The 25,726-nt window shown below is 40.5% G+C and overlaps 8 protein-coding genes across 8 annotated transcripts; 4 read left to right on the forward strand and 4 right to left on the reverse strand.

Moving 5' to 3' along the window:
* Positions 1–12: 12 nt before the first annotated feature.
* EAF01_003026 (uncharacterized protein) lies at positions 13–1,300 on the forward strand (the record flags this gene model as incomplete). The annotated part of the gene is made up of 3 exons (XM_038911280.1): positions 13–311; positions 371–867; positions 909–1,300. The coding sequence occupies 3 exons, from the start codon at positions 13–15 to the stop codon at positions 1,298–1,300; spliced, it is 1,188 nt and encodes a 395-aa protein (XP_038772515.1).
* A 115-nt stretch (positions 1,301–1,415) lies between these two features.
* EAF01_003027 (uncharacterized protein) lies at positions 1,416–1,625 on the forward strand (the record flags this gene model as incomplete). Its single annotated transcript, XM_038911281.1, has 1 exon — positions 1,416–1,625. One exon carries the CDS (start codon positions 1,416–1,418, stop codon positions 1,623–1,625), a length of 210 nt encoding a protein of 69 aa, XP_038772516.1.
* A 720-nt stretch (positions 1,626–2,345) lies between these two features.
* Positions 2,346–3,560, reverse strand: EAF01_003028 (uncharacterized protein; the record flags this gene model as incomplete). Its single annotated transcript, XM_038911282.1, has 1 exon — positions 2,346–3,560. One exon carries the CDS (start codon positions 3,558–3,560, stop codon positions 2,346–2,348), a length of 1,215 nt encoding a protein of 404 aa, XP_038772517.1.
* Positions 3,561–4,817: 1,257 nt separating this feature from the next.
* Positions 4,818–5,537, reverse strand: EAF01_003029 (uncharacterized protein; the record flags this gene model as incomplete). Its single annotated transcript, XM_038911283.1, has 2 exons — positions 4,818–4,989; positions 5,044–5,537. The coding sequence occupies 2 exons, from the start codon at positions 5,535–5,537 to the stop codon at positions 4,818–4,820; spliced, it is 666 nt and encodes a 221-aa protein (XP_038772518.1).
* Positions 5,538–9,562: 4,025 nt separating this feature from the next.
* Positions 9,563–10,714, reverse strand: EAF01_003030 (uncharacterized protein; the record flags this gene model as incomplete). The annotated part of the gene is made up of 4 exons (XM_038911284.1): positions 9,563–9,581; positions 9,649–10,295; positions 10,357–10,439; positions 10,492–10,714. 4 exons carry the CDS (start codon positions 10,712–10,714, stop codon positions 9,563–9,565), a joined length of 972 nt encoding a protein of 323 aa, XP_038772519.1.
* Positions 10,715–13,669: 2,955 nt separating this feature from the next.
* On the forward strand, positions 13,670–14,684 carry EAF01_003031 (uncharacterized protein; the record flags this gene model as incomplete). The annotated part of the gene is made up of 4 exons (XM_038911285.1): positions 13,670–13,838; positions 13,929–14,173; positions 14,238–14,401; positions 14,453–14,684. 4 exons carry the CDS (start codon positions 13,670–13,672, stop codon positions 14,682–14,684), a joined length of 810 nt encoding a protein of 269 aa, XP_038772520.1.
* A 1,034-nt stretch (positions 14,685–15,718) lies between these two features.
* Positions 15,719–20,182, reverse strand: EAF01_003032 (uncharacterized protein). The gene is made up of 3 exons (XM_038911286.1): positions 19,062–20,182; positions 16,430–18,991; positions 15,719–16,372 (listed from the first exon to the last, which is right to left on the reverse strand). The coding sequence occupies exons 1-3, from the start codon at positions 19,509–19,511 to the stop codon at positions 16,250–16,252; spliced, it is 3,135 nt and encodes a 1,044-aa protein (XP_038772521.1). The 5' UTR covers positions 19,512–20,182; the 3' UTR covers positions 15,719–16,249.
* Positions 20,183–22,420: 2,238 nt separating this feature from the next.
* Positions 22,421–24,837, forward strand: EAF01_003033 (uncharacterized protein; the record flags this gene model as incomplete). The annotated part of the gene is made up of 9 exons (XM_038911287.1): positions 22,421–22,612; positions 22,668–22,889; positions 22,943–23,213; positions 23,265–23,412; positions 23,462–23,702; positions 23,768–23,965; positions 24,012–24,231; positions 24,279–24,442; positions 24,496–24,837. 9 exons carry the CDS (start codon positions 22,421–22,423, stop codon positions 24,835–24,837), a joined length of 1,998 nt encoding a protein of 665 aa, XP_038772522.1.
* Positions 24,838–25,726: the final 889 nt, after the last annotated feature.

The following is a 25,726-nucleotide window of genomic DNA, read 5'->3' on the forward strand; positions in this document are numbered from 1 at the left end:
ATACCCCCAAAGATGTCGGCTCCAAACTTAAAATTTGAGTTATCACCAGCAGAATCTATCGCCGAATCATTCACTTCAATACCTGGTCAACAGTATCCTTCCTTATTTCACACCGAAGGAAGCATGGAGCCATCACAAGCTATGACTCCACAATCGTTCGATGGCGATAGCATGTTTGGAGATGATATGGGTGAGGATGTGGGTTTAACTGGAAGTCTTGCTGGTACACCCGCACCAGAAAAGAAACAAGTTAAGAAGAGAAAGTCGTGGGGTCAACAATTACCTGAACCCAAAACAAATCTCCCGCCAAGGTAATTCAATCCATCTGTTATTCATCATTCAATAACATCGGCTAATACAATTCCAACAGAAAACGAGCAAAGACTGAAGATGAAAAGGAACAACGTCGAGTTGAAAGAGTTCTTCGAAATCGTCGAGCCGCTCAAACTTCGAGGGAAAGAAAGAGGCAAGAAGTTGATAACCTTCAAGCAGAAAAAGATCAAATCGAACGTAGAAATACCGATTTGCAATTACAATTGGCAGATATGCAAGCTAGATATGAAGAAGTTCGTCGAAAGCTAGAAGAAGTCACCGGTATGACTGGCGAAAATATTACGCCAGCATGCCTTCCACCTTCATCTGTCACTTCATCTCCAGGTCGAAAAGAAAGTTTCGATGGACAATCACCACTCGCCTTTACCAAACAATTATTCGGTATGGAAGAGTCTGGATCAATAATGACACCAATTAGAGATAGTCACAATACTATGCAATCAGCAATCGGTACTGTTGATCTAGCTTCCGTTTCACCACCACCACCTTCAATGGAATCAAATGATGAGGACTCATTCAACCCCAGTTCTTTCGGTATGACACAACATTCTGCTGCAATGTTGTGCGACCTGCAGTGTCAACCGAAAGTACAAGGGCATTGGATGAGTACCCCTCAGAATATTCTAATTTCACGGGTTTTGGTCAGTACACTATGGGTTCAAATGATGACTTCACCAGTCATCTCGAATATCCTGATTCCCTTGGTGCAGATCAAACTTTCTTTAATGAACGGATCGGTCCTATCGTCGACGCCTTCACTAATAACTTTGATAATTTGGCTACTGACAACAACGGCGCCACTAACGATGCCTTATTCGCCGACTTCATTCACCAAGACGAGATCACACCATCTGCGCCCGAAGTACACTCTTCGGATTCGATTGTTGAGGAGACTCTTAACCTGCAGTCCCAGCTTGGCGCGTCCTCTTCTGGATGCGACGCTGGAGACAATGCGGTTGTCGTCTAATCAACAATCAGCTAGCGATTGTATGAACGGCGCAAAGGTGTTTGATCTTTGTAATGGTGGTAAGTCTTCGAGTTTGGAATCGTTAATAACGTTGTCTTGGGCTATTAAAGTTATAATGAAGGAACAGGCAAAGGAACAGACGTCGACAATTTCAAAACCGGACGCGGTAATGAATGTTGAGCAGTCTTCTGGGAAGGATTTGTTTGAATTTAGAGAGCTTAGTAAGGGTAGGGTGCATGGGAATTCTTCTGTGAAGGATAATAGTATATTTGGGGAAAAGTCCTTGGACGGACATTGGAGTATGGCGTTTGAGGATGATCAATAAGTTGCTTCATTTCTCTTGAAATTAGCGATATCATAGGGTGGCTGGCGTGCTAGACCTTGTATCAACACCATTGTGCCAATACAAATATTGAACATTTGTTCACACTAATTTTATCGTTCCATCCGTTAAGTTTAATTGTGATTCTGTTTCATGTAAAGTTAAAGACCTTTTCTTGTCATTTTCGCTCCGCTAGGCCACTGCCGTGGAGGCTTTCGCGCTTCGCTTGAAGAAACGAATGGTTATGTAAGTCGAGAACTTTCAACCTCATCAAGTATCCATTATTGCTGCGCCAAAACCAAACATTATGAAAAATCAAGGTATACTATTTTAAAATCAAAGCAATTGCTATCTATCAATAATTCAAATATTCCCGTACTCCAACGCTTCCAATGCTTCCAAGTCGACTCTACAACGACTCGCTAACTATCAATCTTCCAATACTTTAAAAACTTCGGATTGAATCTGTAACAACTTGCTATCCATTGATATTCTTATGCTTTAGAAACTCCAAACTCTAAACTCGAAATCAAATTTATGCATCTTTCAATGAGATGCTATGCGATCTGCTGTCATAGACGGACTGACGTACTGATGTGCTGACTGGCTGGGTGACTGACTGACTGACTGACTAACTGACTAACTGACTAACTGACTGGCTGGGTGATTGTATATAAATCCCAATAGACAGGTGAGTAGATAGGTATGAATAAATCAGCTTATCTACCTACTTGGATAGTACCCAGGTGGATAAGAGTATCCAGGAGGAGGTTTCGTATCCCTACGCACAAGCTGAGGCTTAGGTGGATGACCTGAACTCGTACTCGAAACACGAAGTGAAGTAGAAACACGAGTATGAACGTTAACCTGCACAGCGGGTGTAGAATATTGGTTATCCTGTGTGCTGGCATGGTGTGCTTCGTATTCAAAATTTCTAGAGTCGGGAACTCTTCGTTCGTGTTCACGTTCGGGATAATCATCATGGTTAGGATCCATATTTCTACCTTGTCCACGTATACTACCCTGACCTCCCCTTGAACCTATCTCCGTCTCTGCCCAACGAGGATCGTCACGACCGCCGTCGTAACGCGCAAGCTGCTGGCTGTGACGCGAATATGGTGCGCGAGATTCTTCAGCCACGCTCGTTTGGCCCTGTTGACTCTGCCGCTTACTGACATGCGACGAATGGTCAGTCGGGGGCTTAGTAGTAAAAGTAGAAGTAGAAGTAGAAGAAGAAGAAACATTAGTAGGAGCAGAACTACGTGGTGCGCGAGATTCTCTAGCCACGCTCGTTTGGCCCTGTTGACTCTGCCGCTTACTGACATGCGACGAATGGTCAGTCGGGGGTTTAGCAGTAGAAGTAGAAGAAACATGAGTAGGAGCAGAACTACGAGCAGAACCATATTTATGAGAACTTCCAAGCTCGCTGGTTCCTCTTTCATCTGACTTCTTTTTTGCTTCTTTTTCCGCTGCTTTTTCCTTTTCTCTTTTCGCTGCTTCTTTCGCTTTTCTCTCTTTCTTTTGCGCTTCAGTTTCCTTTATACTGCCTGTTTCATATTGCTTATCTCTTCTTTTCAGCTCTTTTTTGAATTCATAAGCTTCACGAGAAGTAAAACCATGACTTGTTGCGTTGCTTGGTTGAGACCCTCCAGAAATTTGGCTAACGCTTTCTCCTGGATCCACTTCACGCCTATTAATATTATCATACTCATGAGCATCATGATTCCGTGTGGGGCCGATGGATCTTGGAATGGGTTTTGGTCCTCTTGCTTTGCTTTGATCGTATTTGTTCGATCTGTCTAGAATTGGATAAGTCTCTCTCACCTTTGTCCCTCTATCTTCAACGGGTTTGACTGTTACACCGCTCTGTCTATCGCTTTGGGTAGAGCTCGGGGCATTGGAGAAATAAGAGTTGCTGGTGGCTCTAGGCGGAGACATGATCTTTGAATGAGAATACAAGAGGCGAAAATGAGGGACTCCGAAATAGCTGTGAAAAATGAATTATGCGCGCTGCAGACTTTTCTCGTCAGGACCTTTCAGGGTATAAGAATGATGGATATATAGGTAGCATTTTGAGTATATGTATCAGCCTGAAATAACGGTCAATTCTCGGTACAGAAAAGGGGTCGAGAAATCTAAGCCGAGACCCAGAGGGGAATATTGCCTAGACGGTAACCCCTTGGTGACCCAATCCAACGATAATTTTTTGGCGACATATCATGGAATTAGGAAGAGGCTGAGAGGTTTGATTAGATCCACGATAGCCATTTCGTCCGAATAGGTCGGAAAATGAGGCATTGGAAAGTTTCAAGAGTTGCCTAGTAACAGTTTGTAAGTTAAATCAGCCAACAAAGAGGACATCCGGAAATATTGACTCGTTGATTACTGATATTAGACTTCACTTTACTCTGCCAGGCCTGTATCGTGGTGTCTTTATCGCCCTGCTCTAGGTACCTAGAAGACAACGTTCCAGCGAAGCGAGATGAAGGGGGATAGATTTCTAGGTTGGATTCTACCTATTTGGTGTGAACGTTAAAAAAGGAAATCTTCCCAATTTTACGAAAACAAATTCATATATGAATAGTGAAAGAGTAATTTGTCTCTTTATTTAATCGAGACAGACAGTAGGCGGGATGGTAGGAAGGGAATGATACAAAGAAAACAATGAATGGTGAGAAGATGATTGGGGAAGTAAGCAATTGAAGACAACAGGGAAAAATATTATCAACGGATTGGATGAAGACGAGGTAACTAAAAGGTCTCTGGTAATCCGATAATTAAACCTTTGCACAAATAACAAAGTGAGGTGAGGTTTTCCCTATCTTACGGCGCAGGTTAGAATAATTGGCACTTCAAGACCTGCGCTGCTGTGTTATGTAGATGAATAATGAAGAACTGGATAGAGGGATGAATGAACAACTAGATAAATAAATGAATGAATGAATGAATGCGGATAGATAGATATATATGAATAAAGGCCAAATAAATGATAGTATGTACATTCCCTCCTCTACTCCAATATCTAAGGAACGGCGAGGCAGAAGTGCAGAACAAATTGTCAATTCGATTCATTTTGAATCAATACTTCCCCAATAACCGCAGACATAACAGAAAACCTGTCTTTCATAACCAATATAAGCTTTCTAATGGACCAGTAGTTAGATTATTCGAGATGGTCATGTCGATGAGTCGAAATTAAACCAAATTCTCAGCGGTTTGTCTATTTCCGTCATCTCTGAGAATAATTCGATGAGCATCATTTTGTCCCAGGAACTCCTCTCGATTCGCATCGCTTTCACCGTGGAAGTGAAATTTGAGCATAAAAGTTTGGTTTTGAACCGGTAATGCTATGATGTATTGTATGGCCCTGGAAGAAAATATTAGAAAAATATATCCACAAAACCAATGTTGATAAACTTACATAGCGAAAAATGCGACTACAATCCCATCAACCACTAGATCATTTTCATAACTGCTCACCATTCCACCAATCATTGAAAGTGCTAAACCACTAGCCAACAAGAAGTCCATAACATTTGTTGCTTTAGCTCCATTTGGTCTAACAGATAATTTACTCTGCCATGAACCACGACTAATTTCAACAGTGACATGGAAGACTGATGAAACAAATGTATGTAAGATTCGAACGGTATTAAAGATCAAACTGAGCATGAGAAAGACATCAGCAGCAATATACTTGTCATAACCATTGAGAACGAATAGTGCGAAAGCGGCTGATCCGAATGCGAGGTTCATGAGTCGGAGAATAAGTACATAATTAATGGTGATAGAACGACTCTTGGAGGTACGAGGAGAATATTCCTCAGATGTTCGATATCCATCTGAACTTGGAGCAATGTATCGATCCGAATCCGTGGATTCTCGAGGAAGGGGTGAATAATCTGGGGAACCCATGATTGGAAATGAACGGTTTGTTATTGATGTTGTAATTTTATAGTTTGACGAAAATGCGAATGTATAGAACGAACGAAAGCAATGAACGAGAAACACTACATGGAAATTAGGGACAATTGAGTAATAAGTAAACAAAACAATGAGATGTACAATCCACACAGTCAATTCTTATGTAAACAAAAAGCAAGGTATCTATCAAAGCGCTTCGTGTAAGAAATGCGGCGCATGAAACTGTACATCGTATGCGGGAATTTCGAATTCGCTTCCACAAATCAAACAGATTAACTCGGCCACTCAACCTTAAATCTCAATGACCTACTGCTAGTGCCATATATATATCAAAGGTTATTGGCTGAAATACTCGCTTGAGTCCCATCTTGCATATAACCAGCCTTAGGGAGGATTTAAAATGCATATTGCTGTACCAGTTTGACCGGGACTGCAGAGCATAGCCACGTTAATGGGTTCACTGTGCCGGGGATGAACCATGTAATAAAGAATGAATGCCTAATTGACCACCAAGTTGATAAGATAAGTATCCTGGAATGTTTCAGATGGGTGACATACCGTCCCAGCCTCTTTCGCTGTTACTCGTGAAGAGTCTTCGGGGCGTCGTGGACGTTCTATCATGATAGGTACTTTATAGGCTCAGTGATTACCCGTATCTCCTGTCGATCTTGAATTGGGCCATTCTTTTATGTCTGCCTTGAGATATCATCAACTAAACAGATTGAATGCATCAATCGTTCATTAGTGATGCGTATGTTCTTTTGAAATGACTAGGTAATTGGATCTTCGATTGAAAGACAAGATAATATAAGAAAGACTTATGAAATGATGAACTAAGAATATAGGGTCTTTCCTGTCAGTAATATTGGTGGGGTACCGAAGTTAGCGCATATTACATAACATTCTCTCATCTGCCCAGATAGGTAGAAGGGTATGCATGAGTATCCTATTACTTCAAGAACACCATCGACGAATATGTGTTTACAAATACAAGTTCGATATTTGTTATCTCGCGATACAGTTCTACAAGATCAAATAAGTACTACCAATCATTCAAACTCACACAGATCTACTTCTCATGATCAGAACACGATATTCAAGGACCAGCAACAAGTAGATTCGCAAATACATTTCAGCCATCACATCTTGAGTTCTTCGTATCGAGTTTCTAAGTTATCTGTCCCTCCTACAGATACATTCAGGGTATTCCCTCTTCTATCCATAATCAGTCACTATTTTTCGAGATCTATCTTGAACGCCTACCCCTTATTTCTGCTCTTTTGAACACACTGTTTCTGTCGGAACGTATGATCACGTGATTAAGCGAATCACATGATTCTTCTTATTATATATATAGTGGAAAGAATCATACCTTATTCTAGATCATCTCAATTTATATTATTCATTTTGTATAGGCTATACAATACTACATATAGTAATTCAAGTTGACAATTCCCTTTTCTAAGTGATCTTAATATTAATTAATATTTATCTTTTTATTAAAAGTATTTGTAAATTAGATTATTTTCTAAGGTTTTATATAAAAATATTCGTATAAAAATAAAGAAAATGGTTTAAATTATTTAATAAGATATTCTTTGAAAAGATAAACAAGATTACATTAGATTATATATTTATATATAATTTATATAAAAGATTAAAATATTATTTTCTTTATATTATTTTCTTCGATCAATATATTAAAAAAGGATTTCTGATTATAGTTAATTTCTTTAGAATTAAACGGATTGATTGATTTATAAACTAGACTATTATATTTATAGATTTTAATAAATCGATAATTCATATTCATTATATTCTATTTAAAACTCAATATACTTTTCGAATTTGAAACCCCTTCCTTTTTATATAAAAAGAATTACTTTATTATCTCTTTCTCATTAGAAATCTTTTATTAAACCCCCCTTCTTCATTTTATAATATAAAACACCCTCCTTTATATAACTATTAAATCGGAGAAAAATACTTATCTATTATCTTTAGTAGATCTAATTTGTTTGAATTAAAAGGGCAAAGGAAAAAGATTATAAAGTTGAAGAGCTTATTATAATACAAATAACTATTTAACAAAATAGCTTCAAAATTCTATACAAATTCGATCTTCATTTATATTCTTAAGAGAATATATTGAAATTGAAGCCTTGTAAGCTTTAAACCACTATTCCCTTACCAAAAAGAATTCAATCTCCCATATTTTTGTTACGGAGGTACCCGCACCGCAACATGGATTATAAGATAAACCTAAGGCCTTGGTGTTGGGACCTACGAAAACAGCACTGTAGGGACAGTTGAATTAAAGGGTAACTAAAGATAGCGGTAACCGAATAAATAAGCAGTGATTAAAAGATAGGTACCTATCTTTTATTGGCACCTACCCCACAGTAGGCACAGGTTGCACAACGGTTACAGATTAGCTAGTAAGCACAGGTTAAATGAGCGGTAGCCTTACCAGGTCACGAGGACAAGTGTCACGTGAAGGAAAGTCGATTCGACTTGTCGACTCGAGTAGTCGAGTAGACTTGACGATTCGATCAAAGTACGAAGGTCTATATAAGGGAATGGGTTTCATTACAATGTAGAGCTTCGTGCTCAAGAACAATCATTAGTTTCATTACTATAGTTACGAGAATTGCAACCAGTTACCAACCTTATTGAATTCCTACTTGAAGTTTAGTCTAAACCACCTCGAGAGAACTCTAGACACTTCCACGTGACCCTAGAGGCAGCTCCCGTAACAATTTTAAGTTTTATAAAGGAATAGAAGAATAACCTACTTCTATTCATCCTTGTATAATAATTAGACCCCCTCTTTATTCTCAATTCTTTCAAAATTCAATTAAATACAAATACCCCATTCAATCGAATCGATTTAATATCCCTCCCTCTCAATCGCTTTATCCTAATGAATAAAACTCTTCCCCACTTATACATAACTTTTCATTCGATTTATTCTTTTCCTTTTCCTCCTTAGTTTAATTATAGAATAAAGAAGATAAGAAGGAGGAGTAATCTTTAGTTCAGATTGATTTTAGATTTTAAGGAATTTAGTTAATACAATTCGCTTTTTATATTATACATTCTAAGTTTTTCATCATAAATGAAAATTCTGTTTATATCGAAATATATAATCACATACTTAAACAAATCACATAATTCTTTTATTATATATATAATAAAAAGAATCATACCTTATTCTAAATCATCTCAATTTATATTATTCATTTTGTATAAACTATACAGTACTGTATATGATGATTCGAGTTGACAACTCCCCCCCCCAAGTAATCTCAACAGTTTCTTACCCTCCCCATCTACTCCCGCCTCACAACATCAACGCTGACATCTTACACCACTACCTAATATCTACCAGCACCTCCAGAATTCCAGCAAGCTCTCCCTTCCATACTATCATCCACCCTTATCTCAAACCCCATCTCCCCCCACCTTCTTCATGGGGGCAAGCCCCCAAACCCCCTTTAGCTCGCTACGCTCGATTCTCAAACATCCTCCCCTTATTCCCAAGTCCTAATCCGCATTCTCAATTCCCCATAGTTCTAATTCTAGTCCTAGTCCTAGTCTGCCTCCACGGCAGTGGCCCCCGGAGGGCCAGCGGAGCGTCATTCACTTACCTCTTGACTCACATACATACATTCATACATATATGAGCTCTACAGAATAGAGATATCAATAAGTATTCAGGAGATCCTCACAATTCCAGACATGAGAAAGTTGGTACGCATTGCAAGTGACAGTAGCAACGCCAATGTAGATTCATCTATAGTGATCTAAAAGAATTTCCTTCGTTCATCCATCCATCCATCCATCATTCATAACAAAAAAGAGCTCATTTCAATATTCATCTAGGTATTCGTTTGCTTTCATTCGTCGTTCATTCGCTCGCTCGCTTGCATGCCTTCCTTCGATCATTCACCCCTCCATGTATGTGCCCCTTATTCATTCGCCACCTCGCTTCCCCATTCTAACCATCAATCCATCTACAAAATTGTGCCGAAGCTATATTAACAAGATTAGCATGCGTCGCAGTATAAACCACTTCAAGAAAGCCTCCGGTCAAACTTACCCAAAAGTCTGTTTAATGCTTCTAACATAATATTCACTCCAATTTCTCTTTGTAACCTCTTCTTGACCGACTGGAACACCAGACCAAGAAACTCTCATAACCGTAACATTATCAACATCATTTTGATCAAAGTTAATCTCCAATCTAGAGAAATGTCCTTGTGGCCATTGATCAAGTCTCCAGCTTTGTACGATTTTTGTTGGCTCAACAAGTTCGAGGTATTCACCAGAAACATTTCCTCCGAAAAGTTCGAATTTTCCTCCCTTCTTTGCACCTTCGAATAATTTTGGTGCAGCGCGTGTGAAAGCGGCAATTCGAGAAGGGTCGGTAAATGTTTGATAAAGTTCTGAAGCTGGAGCTCTGAATTCTTCATTATCGGTGACAGTAGTTGTGTTGACTAAAGAAGAACCTTTGTTGGTAGATGTGCTTGTAGATTGACCTGGAGCATTATGAGGGTATGTCTTTGCGGCTGTGATTTTGGCGGCTGGATTTGCATCTGGTGCATGCTGAATGTCCTTTCCATGTTCTGTAATAAGAGCAGGACCTAATTGAGCGAATTGTTTTCGAAGTTGTGGAATAACTTTTGCACGAATAAGATCCTTGACTGGGGCTTTGGAATTGGCATCGGAATAAATATCTATGTCAAACTAAAAGATCACAGTTAGACAAATCATCCAAATGTACATTCAGGAGATGATTCGAACATACAACATACTCATTTACTTCTGTATCATGAGCAACTTCAGGAACAGTGATGGTACCACTAACGGATTCATCATCTTTGGTTTTGCCTAGTCCAATTAGACAGAAATTCATAATATTGACTATAACTACAGGGCATACCTGAATACTCAATAACGAGCTTGACATCAAATATGGTAATGACCTTTCCCTTTCGTTGATTGACATCAACGTCTCCATCCATACTAATCAATTTATCCAATTGGGCAGTAACACCATCCTCCTCTGCTTTCACCTCCTTTATACTATCCTCCAACCATTGTTTTGCCCACGTTGAAGCATCTTTGTTTACCCAATGCCAATTGTTTGGGTTGTGAAGAACCATATTGATTGAAGTTTGATTGAAAAGTTGTTTTGTTTAAAAGAATCTGTCAAAATTGAATGTCAGCAACATGCATTTCAAATGAATGTGAAGATTTTTCAATATGTAAATGAAAGATTTTTTGTTCAGAAGGAGGCCCGAAGGCCATAGCATTGTCTTCAAAGATATGAGTACAAATCGACTCTGACTGGTGCCAGCTTGTGTCTCATCATAAAAAAAAAGAGGAAGGGATTTTGGGAAGAGATCTTTGTAGTGAGAGCTTTTGCAACGTACCTTTGATTTGTAGAAGAAAGGAATTAAATGTAGGTAATTATTAAGAAAAAGCACCACAATCAAACTTGCAAAGTTGGTTTGTATGTAGATTGAAGAAAGAAGGGAGTATTTAAAGTAGAAGTAGAAGAGTTGTTGAGATGGTGGGAAATGAGGCAGAAGTAAGAAATTATTTTGAAGAAGAAATCAAAAGAATGAATTGGAAGTTTTGAGGACAAGAAGAGGTTCAAAGTCAGTGGGGCTAATTTCTAATATGGTGTAGTGTAGAAATTGTGATGCCTTAGGATAGACGAGAATTGTAAGGCATCCACTGTTACATCTGTCAATCAATCAAAGGACTTACAACTTGATGTGTGGAAATCGAAAGCGATGTCTGAATTGACGAATTGTCCTCATCTACCTACCTACCTAGTATTCACCGCGAGCATGCTGGAAGAACTTGCGACGACGAGTATTGAGTATTGATAGTCGCTAGCCGTACCGAGTACACATTCTGAGACAGACAGGGTAGGTAGCTTCATACCAGTAAGAACTTCTCGAAACCATTCCATCCACTCCCACGAATCTAGAGTGCGCGCACAAGCCTCAAGAGGAAGAAGTAGTTAGCTAGTTTGGAATAGTCGGCTCTCTCCTGCCCGTATTACCTAGTAATTATTATTTGAGGCTCAACTGCCCAGATCATATCAGATTTGGAGAGTTCGAGAACGAAGAGAAACCAAATCCCGAATCCAAATGAATGCACGATCTTCGACAATTATCAAACTTGATGGTCAACTGCAGCGGTTACTGAGTATTCCGAAGTCCATCTTGGACTTTTGGATACATAGCGTCATGTGAGTATTTCATCATATGATCAGCTAATCGAGCCAGCCTTATTAGCATTGACAACCGGAACGGATCTTGTTGGTGTAAGTTTCCTTTCTGTCAAATGGATAGCGACTTCTATCAAAGCCGGCGCTTACAATTTAGTTTCTGTCTGGGAATTTGTGAATTTGTGTAGGTAGGTAGTTGCGTACGGAGTCTTGAGATGAACTGTATGAATGAACTGTAAGGAATTCGATGCCTGTATTGTTCAAAAATGCAAGGGAGAAATCAAATTTCAAAATAAATGTTCGATTCCCGGTTTGTATCCAGGTTTGTTTGAATTCGTCATAATATGAAAAAGGACAATCACGGCATTTATATGTAGTCTAGTATCTAGCATCTTAATCAAATGTCTCACCCACCTAATACCTATCCACCTCCAAACATACGTAATAATCTCGTAGGTCAAGAGAAAAGTTCGTACCTAGTCATCGAGTACCTAATCGTACTGACCCGAGTCCCCCTTTCCGCAAGCGATGAAGATTTTCCCCTACACAGTCGAGTCAAGTATCAAATCCTCACAAATACCGGTAATGTTTTCGTATCCACGGGTCGATATTTGTGGCTGCGAACGTCATACTGTACCTAGGTAGGTATTTCAATTTTACCCTTGTCGTATTCAGCCACTCATTCTTCACGAATGGACGAGAGACCAACCAACACCAGTAAGCGCACGGAACGGAAGGGGGACGCACGTCAAGAAACAAAGCGTGATCATTTGAACTTTTTATAGATCTACAGTAGCTTACTTGGATCGAGCATTCCGTGTATCGATGTAGAGAGTGAGGTAAGGTAGGAGGGTAGAAGAGTATTTCTTTAATAGAGATTTTGATAACATGTATTGATGAGGTAGATAGATAGGTATGTATTGACAAGATAAATAGATGTTGGGTAATTAGATAACACAACCTTACCTTACCTTGCCTTCTTTTCCTCGAGACCATTCCCGTTCAATATGACGAATAAAGCTAACATCAAAACTAACGCCTCAATGATTAATCAAGCCTCTAAACATCAAAAAGCTTAATAATTATACTTTTACCCATCCGATTTACCGGACTCTCTCCCTTCATACTCACACATCCGGTAAGACCGATACCAACATCTAAATACTAAATACTAACAACGAAGACTCATGATTCCCGAATGCAAACATCAGCTGTGAAACCCGGAGTAAAGTCCACGGAGGTAGCTACTAGGTAGATGAATAGTAAATACTCAACAGGAACTCCGTCTAACCTCTCATCAATCCGTTTTCATATCTTGGCGTCTATCACAAGTGATACATTAATCCAAATTCGGGGTTTAGACAAATGTATACCTTTCTCCCTCTATCTCTCTACCTGCCACCGATACGGACATGCCAAACCAAACCAAACCACAGACAGCAGCCATGACGTAGTTCAGAATCCTCAAATCCACCCCCTCAAACCGAAAAAAATAAAAATAAAAGGATTATCATCATACTTCCCTACCAAGAACGAACAAAACAAACACCAAGCGTATCTTTCGTACTTAGTCGATTAGCTGCTTTATAATAAATACATCAAGCTCTTCTTTTATCTTTTCTGCTTAATTTTTCTTTCTTCTCTTCTCTTTTTCTTTTCTCTTTATTAATCAAGATATCTTCCTATCTTTCCATCTTTCCATCTCAAGCTTTGGTTTGACTCCATTGCTTTAAGATTCAATTGTTGTTCAACAAATAATCATATTCAAATAATCCTTTGTTGCTTTAAGAACATCTCAAAATACAAACTACATTACCACACAACTCTACGATCCAATTCCAATAGTCCCCAAGAACCTCAATTCCCATCCGTCACAATGGCAATCATCTGGGGTCTAGATCTCCGGGATATGCAATGGGGAAAGTTCAAAGGAGCTTACATGTTCAACCACGTTTATCATCTGCGCAAAACCAAGATGATCGTATATCAAATCGCCATGATTCTATGTGTGTGTTCGGAATCCGTTGGAACGGCGGCTCTAAGTGGTAAGATCTCTCCCTTTTCGTTCTATCCTCCTCTACTCTCATACAACCAAAAAGTAAAAAAAATTACTAATATCCATATCCAATCTTCAGATTACGTCGATCAACGAGATGGTATTAAATCGCGTTACGGATATCACACATCAGTCCGCGACATCATTGGAATTTTCTCCTTCAACATCTTTGTCGGTATAGCCGTCGCAACGATTTTTGGTTCCGGTTTCTTTTTCGATCTCTTCTGGCCCCAACGTCATGAATCCATCGCGGTCAAGAAAGCATGGAAGATTTGTTCAGTCTTGATGTGTTTCCTGACTTTCGCAGATGCGATTGCTCTTACCGTATGTTTTTTAAATCTTGACGTCAACTCATCTCTTCCGCTCCCTCGCTAACCATTCCACACAGGTAATTGTAGCCACCCAACGCGCAACAATCGACGGATTAACCAACTCCGAAGCACAACAATATTTCGACTTAAACGGTCCCCCCAATCCCATCTACCGCAAAAACGCATATTGTATTGCATCCGTGGTCCTCCTCTGGCTCGGTATGCTAGGCACGATTGCTAGGTTAGCTTCCCCTCTATATCTCATCAAACCCACCCACTAACCCATTCCTAGTACGTATATCATGTGGAAATCCCTCGCGCACGACAAGGTTCATGGACCATTTGCCAGCAACTTTGGACCCAAAGATGAGCCATGGCAAATCCACACCAAATCCGACGCCATTGAAACTAACAGTCCATCAATGGCCGAATCGGGTATTGGCGAGCAACCCATCGCTACTACCAATGGCCCCGCAATGGCTCAACCTACTTATGGTCATCAAACCGTTCATCACGCCACTTAACCCATTTATCTATATACCCTAGCGATACAAAAAAATACGAAACCCAAAACCCAAAACAAAAGAGAAAGAAGAGAAACAGAAGTCGAGAAACATTTATACCCCACAGCGCAATATTGGACTCATTCAATATTCTCTTTGGAAAGAAAATGAAATGCAGGAAATGACAGGAAAGGGAAGAACGGTCATGTTATGTTTTATTACGTTACATCACGCATGCATGCAGAAGTAAATAAATGATACCAGGCATGGAATTGGAGTTGGGGGTTTTTTCCTTTGATATACTAATCACTTTGATTTATGAATTAACTTACCGACCTACCTACCTAGGTTAAGGGAGGAGGATAGTTCATGATAATGAAAAGCGTGCATAATAACTTTTTTTTTCTTCTTCGAAAAGAATGCTCTAGACTTGATGTGATTCAATCTGATAGATGGTGCATTTGCATAATTCTGAATTTGTTTCGTCATGGCACTCGCCCTGTGACTGACTGAGCGTACATACCTAGTACAAAAGTATTATTTTGAAACCACCACACATCTACAACTCATCGAGAACTCAACAGACGATAACCATTAACAAAACGTATAATTTGATCATTTTATTCATTAACCGATTAACTGATTGGACTGTACGTAATTACTTTTTTCCTCGCCTAGCACCCCCCTTCCACCTCCACCCCTGAGCAATACTTTGCCGAATTGAATATCATAAATTAGCCATATAACTTGTACTAGCCCAAGCTCAAGCTCAAGTCATGTGCTTGAAATCAAGTAAGTAAGTGATTGCATTTCGCATCTTTAATATTGTCTTCCTCCTCCACCACCGCCCCCAACCCCCAAAAAAACTCATCGCAAGGAATCGGCGTCGATATGATATGTGTGCGTGGAAGCGTGATATGTATCGTATAGACAGATCCGTCCTACGCCATTTTATCTCCTTGCCCGATCCAATTCTTGTCCACACTAAACTCCTTAGCCTCTCGACTTCGATCCATCCATCCACCTAACCATAAATTTTGTATGGTCGCATCATTCCTTATCCCTCTTTCCCTCCCCACCTCCTCAACCCCTCGGGGATGAAACACCTAGCCAGACAACACAGAGTCCAGCTTAGCTTATACTACTATATGTATAGAGATAGCCGACACCATAAGTTGAATTCGCTTGTACCTCACAACCGCTGCCGAGGCGAAAAAAGAAAAAAAAAGCACATCGGAAAGACGAGACGAGACGAAAATGAACTTGAACTTAAATCAAGGGAATTCGTAAAAAGGAAAAAGAGAACGAATTCCTCGCTATGCATAGAAAGAAATTATATGCACCAATTTGACCACCCTCCTTTCAGCCCAAAACGCCTCGATTGAGGAATTGAACCTCAAAACGTATACTTTGAAGAAATATAAAGTGAAGATAACAGCTGAATAAACTAGGGTATACCTCCCATCCATTTCCCCCTTCCCATTTCCCAATGAGAATGATGATTATTTCATGAATATGAGTAATTCTGTTTCATACATTCTCGGGTTTAAGTTTCATTAGACGTCGTTTAAATTTCATACATTCGTTTATGCGTTTGCATTATCAGCAACTTCGACTATTCTTTCGGTTTCGTCGATGCTGGGCAATAGGATACGATGACCACGTTCGGATTTTGGAACACCGTCTCGTGATGCACCAAAGTCAAGGACCTGTTGAAATTATCAGTAAAGAGACGAATAGAGATTTGGAAGTGAATGAATACTAACCTCGACAAATGTGAAATTATCACGTTGTACGGCTGCAACACATCTTCTTTCATCAAATTTGACTTGCCACACACCACTCAAGTCACCTAAAAGGTCTTTGATGCATTCACCAGTTTTGACATCCCACATTTTCAAAGTACGATCTGATCCAGAGATAACTTTTTGTCCATCATGTTGGAAACATGTAATGGCACCTGTATGTGCACTCAAAGTACTCTTGCACACACCACTTTCTGGATCCCAAATTCGTAATGTTGAATCTGCAGCTGCCGAGACAAGACGTTCATCACGTAGATCCAAGAGACCAACAAGGGAGGTATGACCTTCAAGTGTGAATAAACAAGAACCAGTCTCAAGACACCAAACCTTGACATATGTATCCATAGAACCACTGATACATCTATTGCGTTTATGATCTAAAACAACACTATAGACTTTTGCAGTATGTCCTGTTAAACGATACAAAACTTCACCTGTTGAGATTTTCCATACTCTCACCGAACAGTCATAACTACCGCTTACTAAAGTATCCTGATGAGCAGCGATAGCACGAACTGAATGAGTATGTCCAGCTAATACGCGAACAAAGTAAGGACAATCAGCATCATTAGTTGGTGGCCCAGTTTGAATGTATCGCTTATCTCCTTGGGCTGGTAATTTCCATACGCGTAATTGAGAATCACGAGAACCGGTAATAATAAGAGGTTGCTCAGGAACCATGATAGATTGACCACTTGCTGTCTTTCCCGCTTCTGATGGCATAAGGATTTGTAAACATCGTACAGTTGAAGTATGACCATGAAAAACTTGAGTGCAAAGACCTTTTTCGATATCCCAAACGCGTACCGAACGATCAGTGGATCCAGAAACAAGAATATTTCCTTCATATTGTAAAGCCCAGACGCCCCCATCATGTCCTTCAAGCTTTTTTCGTAGAGCTCCAGTTTTGGTATCGTAGACATGAATACATGTATCATCACTACCTGTCAAGATCTTTTCATCATCAAATTGAAGACATGTGATTACATGAGATGGATGAGCCTTGAAAGCCATATGATGAGGTTCAACGGTACGATTTGTCCAGCTATGTCGAAGAAGAAAGTGTCGGCGATAAAGAGATTTAAAGAGATGAAGTTTTCGTAATCCTGGCAGACCTAATTCGGGATTTGGTACTGCCAATGCAGCAGCAGAAGCAGCGCTTAGTGGACCTTCAGATTTATGAAATCTAGATGCCGGTTCTAAGATTTTGGTTGAAACTTCATTACCTATCGCTCGTCTCTTCGCGCGTTCCGATCCGGAATTTCCAGTAGTTCGCTTTCTTTTAATGGTAGCCCGAGGTCTTCTAAGTGTGTCAATCTTGCTGCTGCTACTACTAGGCGTGTTTACTTCCAGGTTGAGTGATTTGTCTTTACTGCTCAAATCCATTTCATAACCATCCGGTCCATAAGGGTCTTGCCATGCCCAGCCTTGACGTATTGCTCGCTCAAGTTCTTCAGGTTGGAGTGTAAAGCCATCACGATCAAAGAGTTCTTTCCATCCAGTTTCGTTCGAGTCAATAACATTTCTCCAACGCTTCGAAACTTGTGCGGCACGACAAAGGTCTTGATGGTCCAGGTAACTCAAGATATGTAGGCTTAATTCAACAGGAAGTTCATCAAGGAAATCGCACATCAAAGCAGGATTTACGAAACCTGCAACAGCCCGTAAGGTTTTCCTGGAGCACCTTCTACTAAGCTGATACATCACCAGGGCCTTCAATTCGCTTGGCATCGCATCGAAAGTATCCAGCATAGAACCAATCTCCATGACGGTAGAAATTTGTGAATGTAATCCTGTAGGTTTAATCTGCCGATCTCGAGTCGTACTTAACTGAGGTAACTGACTAGCGTACTCATCTAATGTCTCCTGACTGTCGCCTGTATCATCGTTGTCAAATTCAGGAGAGGTTGGGGTAGGCGAAAGACCGGGACTAGGTAGGCTTGCGTTTTGAGCAATTGCAGTATTCAAATGTGGGCGCTGGCCTTGTGCAAAGTTTGTATCAAGACCAGCCGACTCCAGATCAGATTCTGCAATTGGGGGTGTAGCAACTGCGTTATTAAATGTTTCTTCATTAACAGTTTCCGAATGACTTTCTGAATTCTCGAACGAATTATTTTGGCTTAGACCGGATTGGGGGGTGTATGCATTGGTTTGAAATCGAGAGATTGATGAAGGAACATCCCTTGAGGATAGCTCTACTTCGGATAAATCGGGAGTCACTGGCAATTCGGGTAGGTGCATACCAAGACCATGATTTCGACGTCGAATTTCGGGTTGAGCAGTCGAGCCTACATTTTTAACTTCGTTATTGGAAACTTCTGGTGCTTTTGAACTGCTGGGTCTGCTGGCGGGTCGATGATCGGATGTTCCTTTCGATTTCGAACACCTTCTTCTCAAGTTGCTACTTTCCGCATCGAGCTTGATCATTCTGTCTGTTCTAGCTAATCCATCTTTGAACTGTTCTCGATTCTCTTTCGATCGATAGCGCGAAGAAGAGTTGTGAAGAGATTCGATTTGTGAATTCTGGAGATTTTCGAATATTAGTAATGTGAAATCTCAAAAAAAGCGTACAAGAAAATTAAAAACTTCGGACCTCGTGCATAATACTTCGCAGATTATCTTCCTCATATTCCATTTGTCGTCCATCAATTTCGTATGAAAACCTAGTCAGCTCGGCAGGAGTCGGTTTGAATGCTAGAGGATATTCCTTGGCGTCAAGGCTATCGAGTGGTCGAGGATTTTGGAAGAGTAGTGGAGGATAGGATCGCTTGGTTGTAGTGGTTGTTGTAACGGTTTTCGTTTCTATAATATCTTCCAACTCAACTTGCAATCTCGATGCATGTCCAACTGTATCGTCTCCATCTTGCCATCCTAAAGAAACGGTCTGACTTGGATGTCGAGTCTCGACACTATGCTGCAACAACTTCGAATTCGAAATGAACGGACTCGAAGAGGCGTCGGGTTTGAATTTTGGTGTTCCAGACATTTGAGTACTTTGGGAGAGCGTTCGATGTTTACTCTGCGGTCTATGAGGAGGATCCATTTCGTTGAAATTCGAGTGCTCAGATGAGTTCGAGACTTTAAGCAAAAGTTCCAGCCTGCCCCTCTCCAATAAGCCGTACGCGTTCCTGATATGAGGCTGACCACACGCGAGTATATCGCAACTTTAAAACAACCCCTAGTATCCTATGATTCCAACGATAACATAGCCAAATTAATCGACGTTGAAAAGTATTATCGTGGTCGTGGTGGGGGTATTGGAGATATGGAATCGACACAGATGACAGACAATCTGCAGAGTATGAAATCGGGGGCAACGTGTAAGAAGAACCTTGGGGAGACAATATGAAGTTGGCGAGTGGAGACTATTATATTACTGCAAATAAAGAGAAAGAGGAAGAATGTACAAGAGAAGGGGAGAAATAGATTCTTTTCTGCGTGAGAGAAATGAAGTACTGCGAAGATTTATCTCAGCGCGTGTATTGGTGGTGGTGAATGGAAAGTGGAAGGTGGAGATAGATCGGTTCGTGTATGGTTTGTTTCGCCGGGGTTTAACTTTTTTTTACTAAGCGGTTCTGGACAAGAATGCTCATCCATTCATTGCCTTCACTGTTCAATGGCGAGAATAGGTAGATAGGTAGATAGGTAGTAGGTACCTAGGTACCTAGGTACTACTCAGCTATGTAATATTTTATCAAGGGCAGGACAGGAAGGCGGAGTCAGCCAAATGGAACGTCAACATCACATTCTCATTCATTTCAATATATTTATATTTATATTTGTATTTAAGATTACAAACTTATACGGATTACATATTACCAGGATATTTGTATCTACAAAAAACGGGGCCCTCATGAATCTTGACTTACTGTACAGTATCGTCGCCACAATCTCTCACCATCTATCCTTTTACACTCGGGTTTTCGTGCCCCTTGTTGTAACGAGAAAGAGGTAAGATTTTCTATCTGATGTCTTTTATATGTACATATCATACATCACACACTGTTACATATTAATGCATGAGCAATGGAGTATCGAGGGTTTCTTTCTTTCCTTCTCTGCTTGGTAATCTTACAATCGAAAAAAGGAGATCTTCTAGTCGGAGAACTTCTGTGTATTTACCTGAGGCGAGCCCAACTTACTTTCAAAATGCCCATGATGATTTTCATGGTAAATCGTCATAGTTTGAATTTGCCATCTCAAACGACTCGATTTCTGAGTAAGTACTAAGTAGAACTCCGCACTACAAAACATTACCATATGTGCCGAGCCCGCCACAAGAGGGATTATACGACACTGAGTATTCCATATCTAGGTATGTAAGCTTACAAGCACACAACAATGCATTCCCCCTCGCCTCAAGTCATGAGATCTGTCTCTAAGGGCTTTAAATATTTACCAAATGGATAATATGGTAGCTATAAAGGTAGACTGGCATTGAATGGTTGATATTGATGTGGCTTTCAACCAGAAATTGTTTCATTACACATCTTTAGTCTCCACGGACGGAGCCCCAGAGGGTCAGGGGAGCGTCAATTCAGCTGATATTTCAAGCAGTTCAGTTTATTGATACCATGAGCGTCGAGCCGCTGAAGCTTCATATGTTTGAGTAGAGGCTGGCATGAGTAATGTGAGAATACATGGATGGATGAGATAATGAATGACGCTCCGCTGGGCCACTGCCGTGGAGGCCGTTTTCGCTTCGCTCTTGTAGGGGAGTCTTTGTATGTGATGTAACACCTACCTATATAGAGGGATATTGTGAACTCTGCCGAGAGTCGTTCAAAGGAAATAGGGTAGACTAGGGGGCTCTGTAGATTCTACAAGTGCTAGAATGAGAGTTTCTCAGAACAATATCGATGGAAGAGAATTTGATAAACCGAACGAGATTATACTCGAGGAAAATGGCAAGCTTATTCAGATAGTTCGCATGATATCCCGAGACCAAGTGTTGTATGGTGGCTGTTATAGTGGCTCCTGGAGAATGGATTCCTGGTGTGGAATATCTGGCAATGCAATGTATCATTTAAAAGTTTAAGGATTCATAGTGCTCCAAAAATGAAAGGTAGATATATATCTATCCAGCGAGTACGTGAAAGGTATGGAATGTTGAACTGCCAAGTTGATTTTGTAGAAGCTATGGATCAATCATGAGAACATTCATCTGTGGACTGATTCTTGAGTATGTCTACCTATTGAAGCCGTCGACGACCTTGAGTATCGAGGTCAGAGGTTGAAGTCGTGTAAAGGTATAGAGTGCACGAATCTTTGACTTGCACGCTAGGTAGGTAGGTAGGTAGGTAGTAAGTATATAGAAGATTTCGAAGTACCTCACCTAGCAAATTGATGAGATACGAGGGTTTATTTCTTGTCTCTTCGAATCCTCAAATACCTCCTGGGGATAATCGGACTGGACTAGGTAACACTAAGTTCATCTCAGATTCTGCTTACTACTTGGGTGAGGGTTGAGAGGGAGGTCAAGAAGAGTGAGAGGCGCGCGCCTTCCTTTTCTGTCTACATGTAACATTCTACTATCATATACTACCTACCTACCTGTCTCTCGCCCCATTCCCTTAGTCATTCTCTTCTCCGTCGACTCCCCACAAACACTTTCACTTTCAATTAATTATTTCTATCCTCGTTCATCAAAACGTTGAATGGAATATCATCTCTGAATGAATTCCCTGTCATCTTATTTCGTCTTTTCCGTACAAGCATCAGTCGAAAATTACCTAGTATTCACTCATTTACTCGCCACGCTTCTCTTCCTCTACATCGCCTTGCATTGGATTTTCCCAGTTTTTCGCGAGGGGGATTCCAGCAAGCCTCAGAGCTTTAATGAACGGTTGAATTGTGATTGATCGAAAGTTGAACTACACTTTCAACCTGTGTTTCATACAGCTCTCTCTATCCTTAATTCTCCAACAATCTTTTTCATCAGTGCGCTTCACTATGCCACCAAAGCTGCATCCAAAATCTGATCGTCCTGTCCGTGTTAAACCACCGGTAAAACCACAAACACAGGCGAAGCAGAAGGGTAAGGGTAAGGCGACAGCTCCCGTGGAAGCTCCTAAGACAGTACAAGAACTTGTACTTAACCAACAACAAAGTTTCGAGTTGGTTAAGATCGCTGTCAATGCTGCTGTGTGTATCCTCGGCTCCTCTTACTTTTGTCCTTTCGCTAATGAACGCTTCTCAGGTCAGCCAGTTTTTCTTTGGTAGGCAATTATTTCCCAATAATTGCTACAAGACCCGAATCTACAATGCTTCCGATCCAAACCTTACCTACGAAACGTTTATTAATGGAACAAACATGCCCAAGAATTTCAACCTGAATGAAGCTGGCGATGAGATTGTTGCCTTCAGTTCCGTTGTGCGAGGAACAGGCCATCCTGGCGCAGAGAAACTTCTCGATTGGCTGGTATTTTACCATATTCTAGTATCTCATACAGTGGTTAACTAATCAACACTCAGGAGTTTGGAGTTGGGGATGCTGTAAGCGATAAATGTTTGGCAAAATTCCAACTTTCCGTTTATCGAAAAGAAGTTGTCCCCGAACAGCTCGTTGAAGCATTCACCATATATTTCACTTACGAAGATGTTGAAAAAAACCCCCATGTTCAAATGTCTGCTTCTTTGTCGAATAAGAATGGAAGTACCATCAATTTAGGATTGGCACAGAAGGGACTAAGGGACTTGATTCGACAAGTTATGAATACTTCTCGAAATCTCCAAGGCCAATCGAGTAAGTTCATACCATCAAACATTCATTCACACCCGCTAAACATAAATACAGTTGGACGCAAAGTGAGCATGCAATTGCTGTACAATGACAATCCACGCCCTAAGCATGAATATCGAGGGTTTCGTGCTTCGCCAACATCTCAGATACTTCCTGATGGTTGTGGAATTCTCATGGGCCAAACAAGCAACGGTATTCATGGGTATAACATTGCGATATCCAAGACTTTACAATAGTTCTAACTTTGATAGGCTTGAGATAAAGTACTATGATGCCCCAGCCATCGATATCCACTCTCCAAAAGCAACAGCTTTGAATGATGCGAAGATAACCTCCAATCGAAAACATGTCGCAACGGTTAGAGATCTCACATCCACAACACCACTGACAAATGTGATGATCGATGACAATAGTCAGTCATCATTGCGACATAGTCATTTATCACAGAGCGTTGATACACAGCAGAGCACAATGCAATGGATCAAACAGATTGTAGGTTATCATCAGTATAAAAAATATGTTGTTTAGTTGATATACTAATTTGACTACGAATTAAGGGACACGCAAAAAGACCTGACGACATGGACACACAACTGATACCCGCCTGCCAGCCAACTACCTTTGGAAAGCATACGACATTTCTTGGACGAGAAGAGGTCAATCAAAACTTAACTGAGAGAGAGTTGGAAGAAGAAGAGGAGGAGGAGGAGGAGGTACGGTGCGAGTGTCTTAATTATGAAGACCGTGAAAATTTGGTATGTCAGCCCTTATCTTCGTTTGCATGCTCTAATTTGTAGAAAGATTCAATGTGAAAGTTGTAGGAATTTTTTTCACAGTCAGTGCTATGGCTACAGCAAGGGAAGTGACAGCGAGGATTTTAAGTGCTATTACTGCCTATTAGAAGTGTCGGAGAAAGGAATTCTTTATCAGAAGATGTACCCCCTATGTCTCCGCAGACGAATGGTATATTATCTCGAGCAACATGGTTTCAATGACATGGAGGGTCTTTGCCAGTACATGAGTATGTTGCTTCAAGGAACATTTGTGCAGCACTAATCACGGCTCTAGATTGGAACTTGGAAAAGACGCAGGAAGAATTTGAGTCTTTGAAAACCGAAGGTATTATTAAGAAATGTCCAAAGTCCTCTAACGAGCCATTTCGATTCTCCGACCTCAAGAAGCTTCGAAAGGAATTGTTTGATCCATCTAAACACATTTCTCATACCAAGCCTGTGAGTACCGTACTCCTTCGTCTTAGCAAATGAAAAGTTCTAATGCATTACAGTTTGCTACAGCATTTCCGAAACCCGATTTGACCCATAAATCCTTTGAAAAGACCCAACTTACACCAGTTGCTCGTCGTTTTCGTCGACCTGACGGTTCAATCAGAAGTGGCTTGCAAAGTGAAGGAAGCAGTACTCAGACCCCTAGTTCATGGAGAAGCTTGCATAGCGAGAAGTTGCGAAGTTCACCAAGAAGACCTACTCAAACAACCCCTCAACAACCCAACAAACGTACTGGTGATGAAGGATTGGATGGTGCTCGCAAGAGAATGCGATGTGCTCTATCAGCGACTAGTCCCTTCAGTCTCAGATCAAATAGTTTGTCTTGGTCTCCTACCGAGTAGTCGGGCAGAGAGATAGGCACAATATTCATATTGGCTGATGCTCGTGATGATGTTTCGGGAGAGTATGAAACGTTTTATTATTGATTGATAGTTTTTTGCTAGCTTGAGCACCATTTCATGTAGATTAGCTTTGCATCCGGTCGTCACAAAATAAATCAGTCTTCTATGTGTAATCTTATATAGAAGAAAATAATTGCTATAACTTTCAATTCATACGACTTCCTTGAGGTTTCATACATAATGAGATGTTTATATAGTAGTTACTTGTGATTCTAATTCATTTTGTGTATCAAACATTTTTGACTAAGCTAAGTGTACGGAGTAGTGATTAGATGGGAGGTAGGTTAACGGAGGTTGGGTATATGGTTGTAACGTGTGCAACTCATGGTTGCTGGTTGTTGTGAAACCAATGGGGTTTCATGTGTCGGACTAGGAAGGGCAGGTAAGTCGATCACGAAATTTGGATGGGATGAAGAGTACAGGATGAAATAGGAAGTTATAGAGGGATAAAATACTAATGATGAGGTAGGGTGATGTAGGATGGGATGGAGAGAAATTTTAGTATCATGTCATGGTTCAGTGATTCAGTGATACATGGAAGATGTGATGTTATGATGTTATTACCTAGTAGTGTAGTTGATCAGGATCTAGGTAGTTTCTGGTACCTGAATTAGTGTTGGGTGCATGTGGAATGAAGCGTGGGAAACATGTGGGAATTGGTTTTAGTGTTGGTGCTGGTGTTCGGTGTCGGTGTCGGTGTCGCCGCTTACAGTTTAGGGTCTAGATGGATTCGGAAAAAAGGAAGAAGGAAGAAATGACAAAATGGGAAAATGGAAGGTGAGGAATTTAGGAAAAAGAAAAGATGGACGGAGTAGGGATTTTCTGGGTT

This window comes from Botrytis porri (assembly GCF_014898465.1).
Source record: "Botrytis porri strain MUCL 3234 chromosome Unknown BPOR_004, whole genome shotgun sequence".
NCBI classification, from domain to species: domain Eukaryota; kingdom Fungi; phylum Ascomycota; class Leotiomycetes; order Helotiales; family Sclerotiniaceae; genus Botrytis; species Botrytis porri.

Bases quoted from the DNA above. Each gene is read 5' to 3' on its own strand.
- EAF01_003032 (XM_038911286.1), bottom strand. From the start codon at position 19,511: ATGGATCCTCCTCATAGACCGCAGAGTAAACATCGAACGCTCTCCCAA. The intron at 18,992-19,061 runs GTCCGAAGTTTT...GAAAATCTCCAG, and splicing joins TGCGAAGTATTATGCACGAG to AATTCACAAATCGAATCTCT. The intron at 16,373-16,429 runs GTTAGTATTCAT...TAATTTCAACAG, and splicing joins ATAATTTCACATTTGTCGAG to GTCCTTGACTTTGGTGCATC.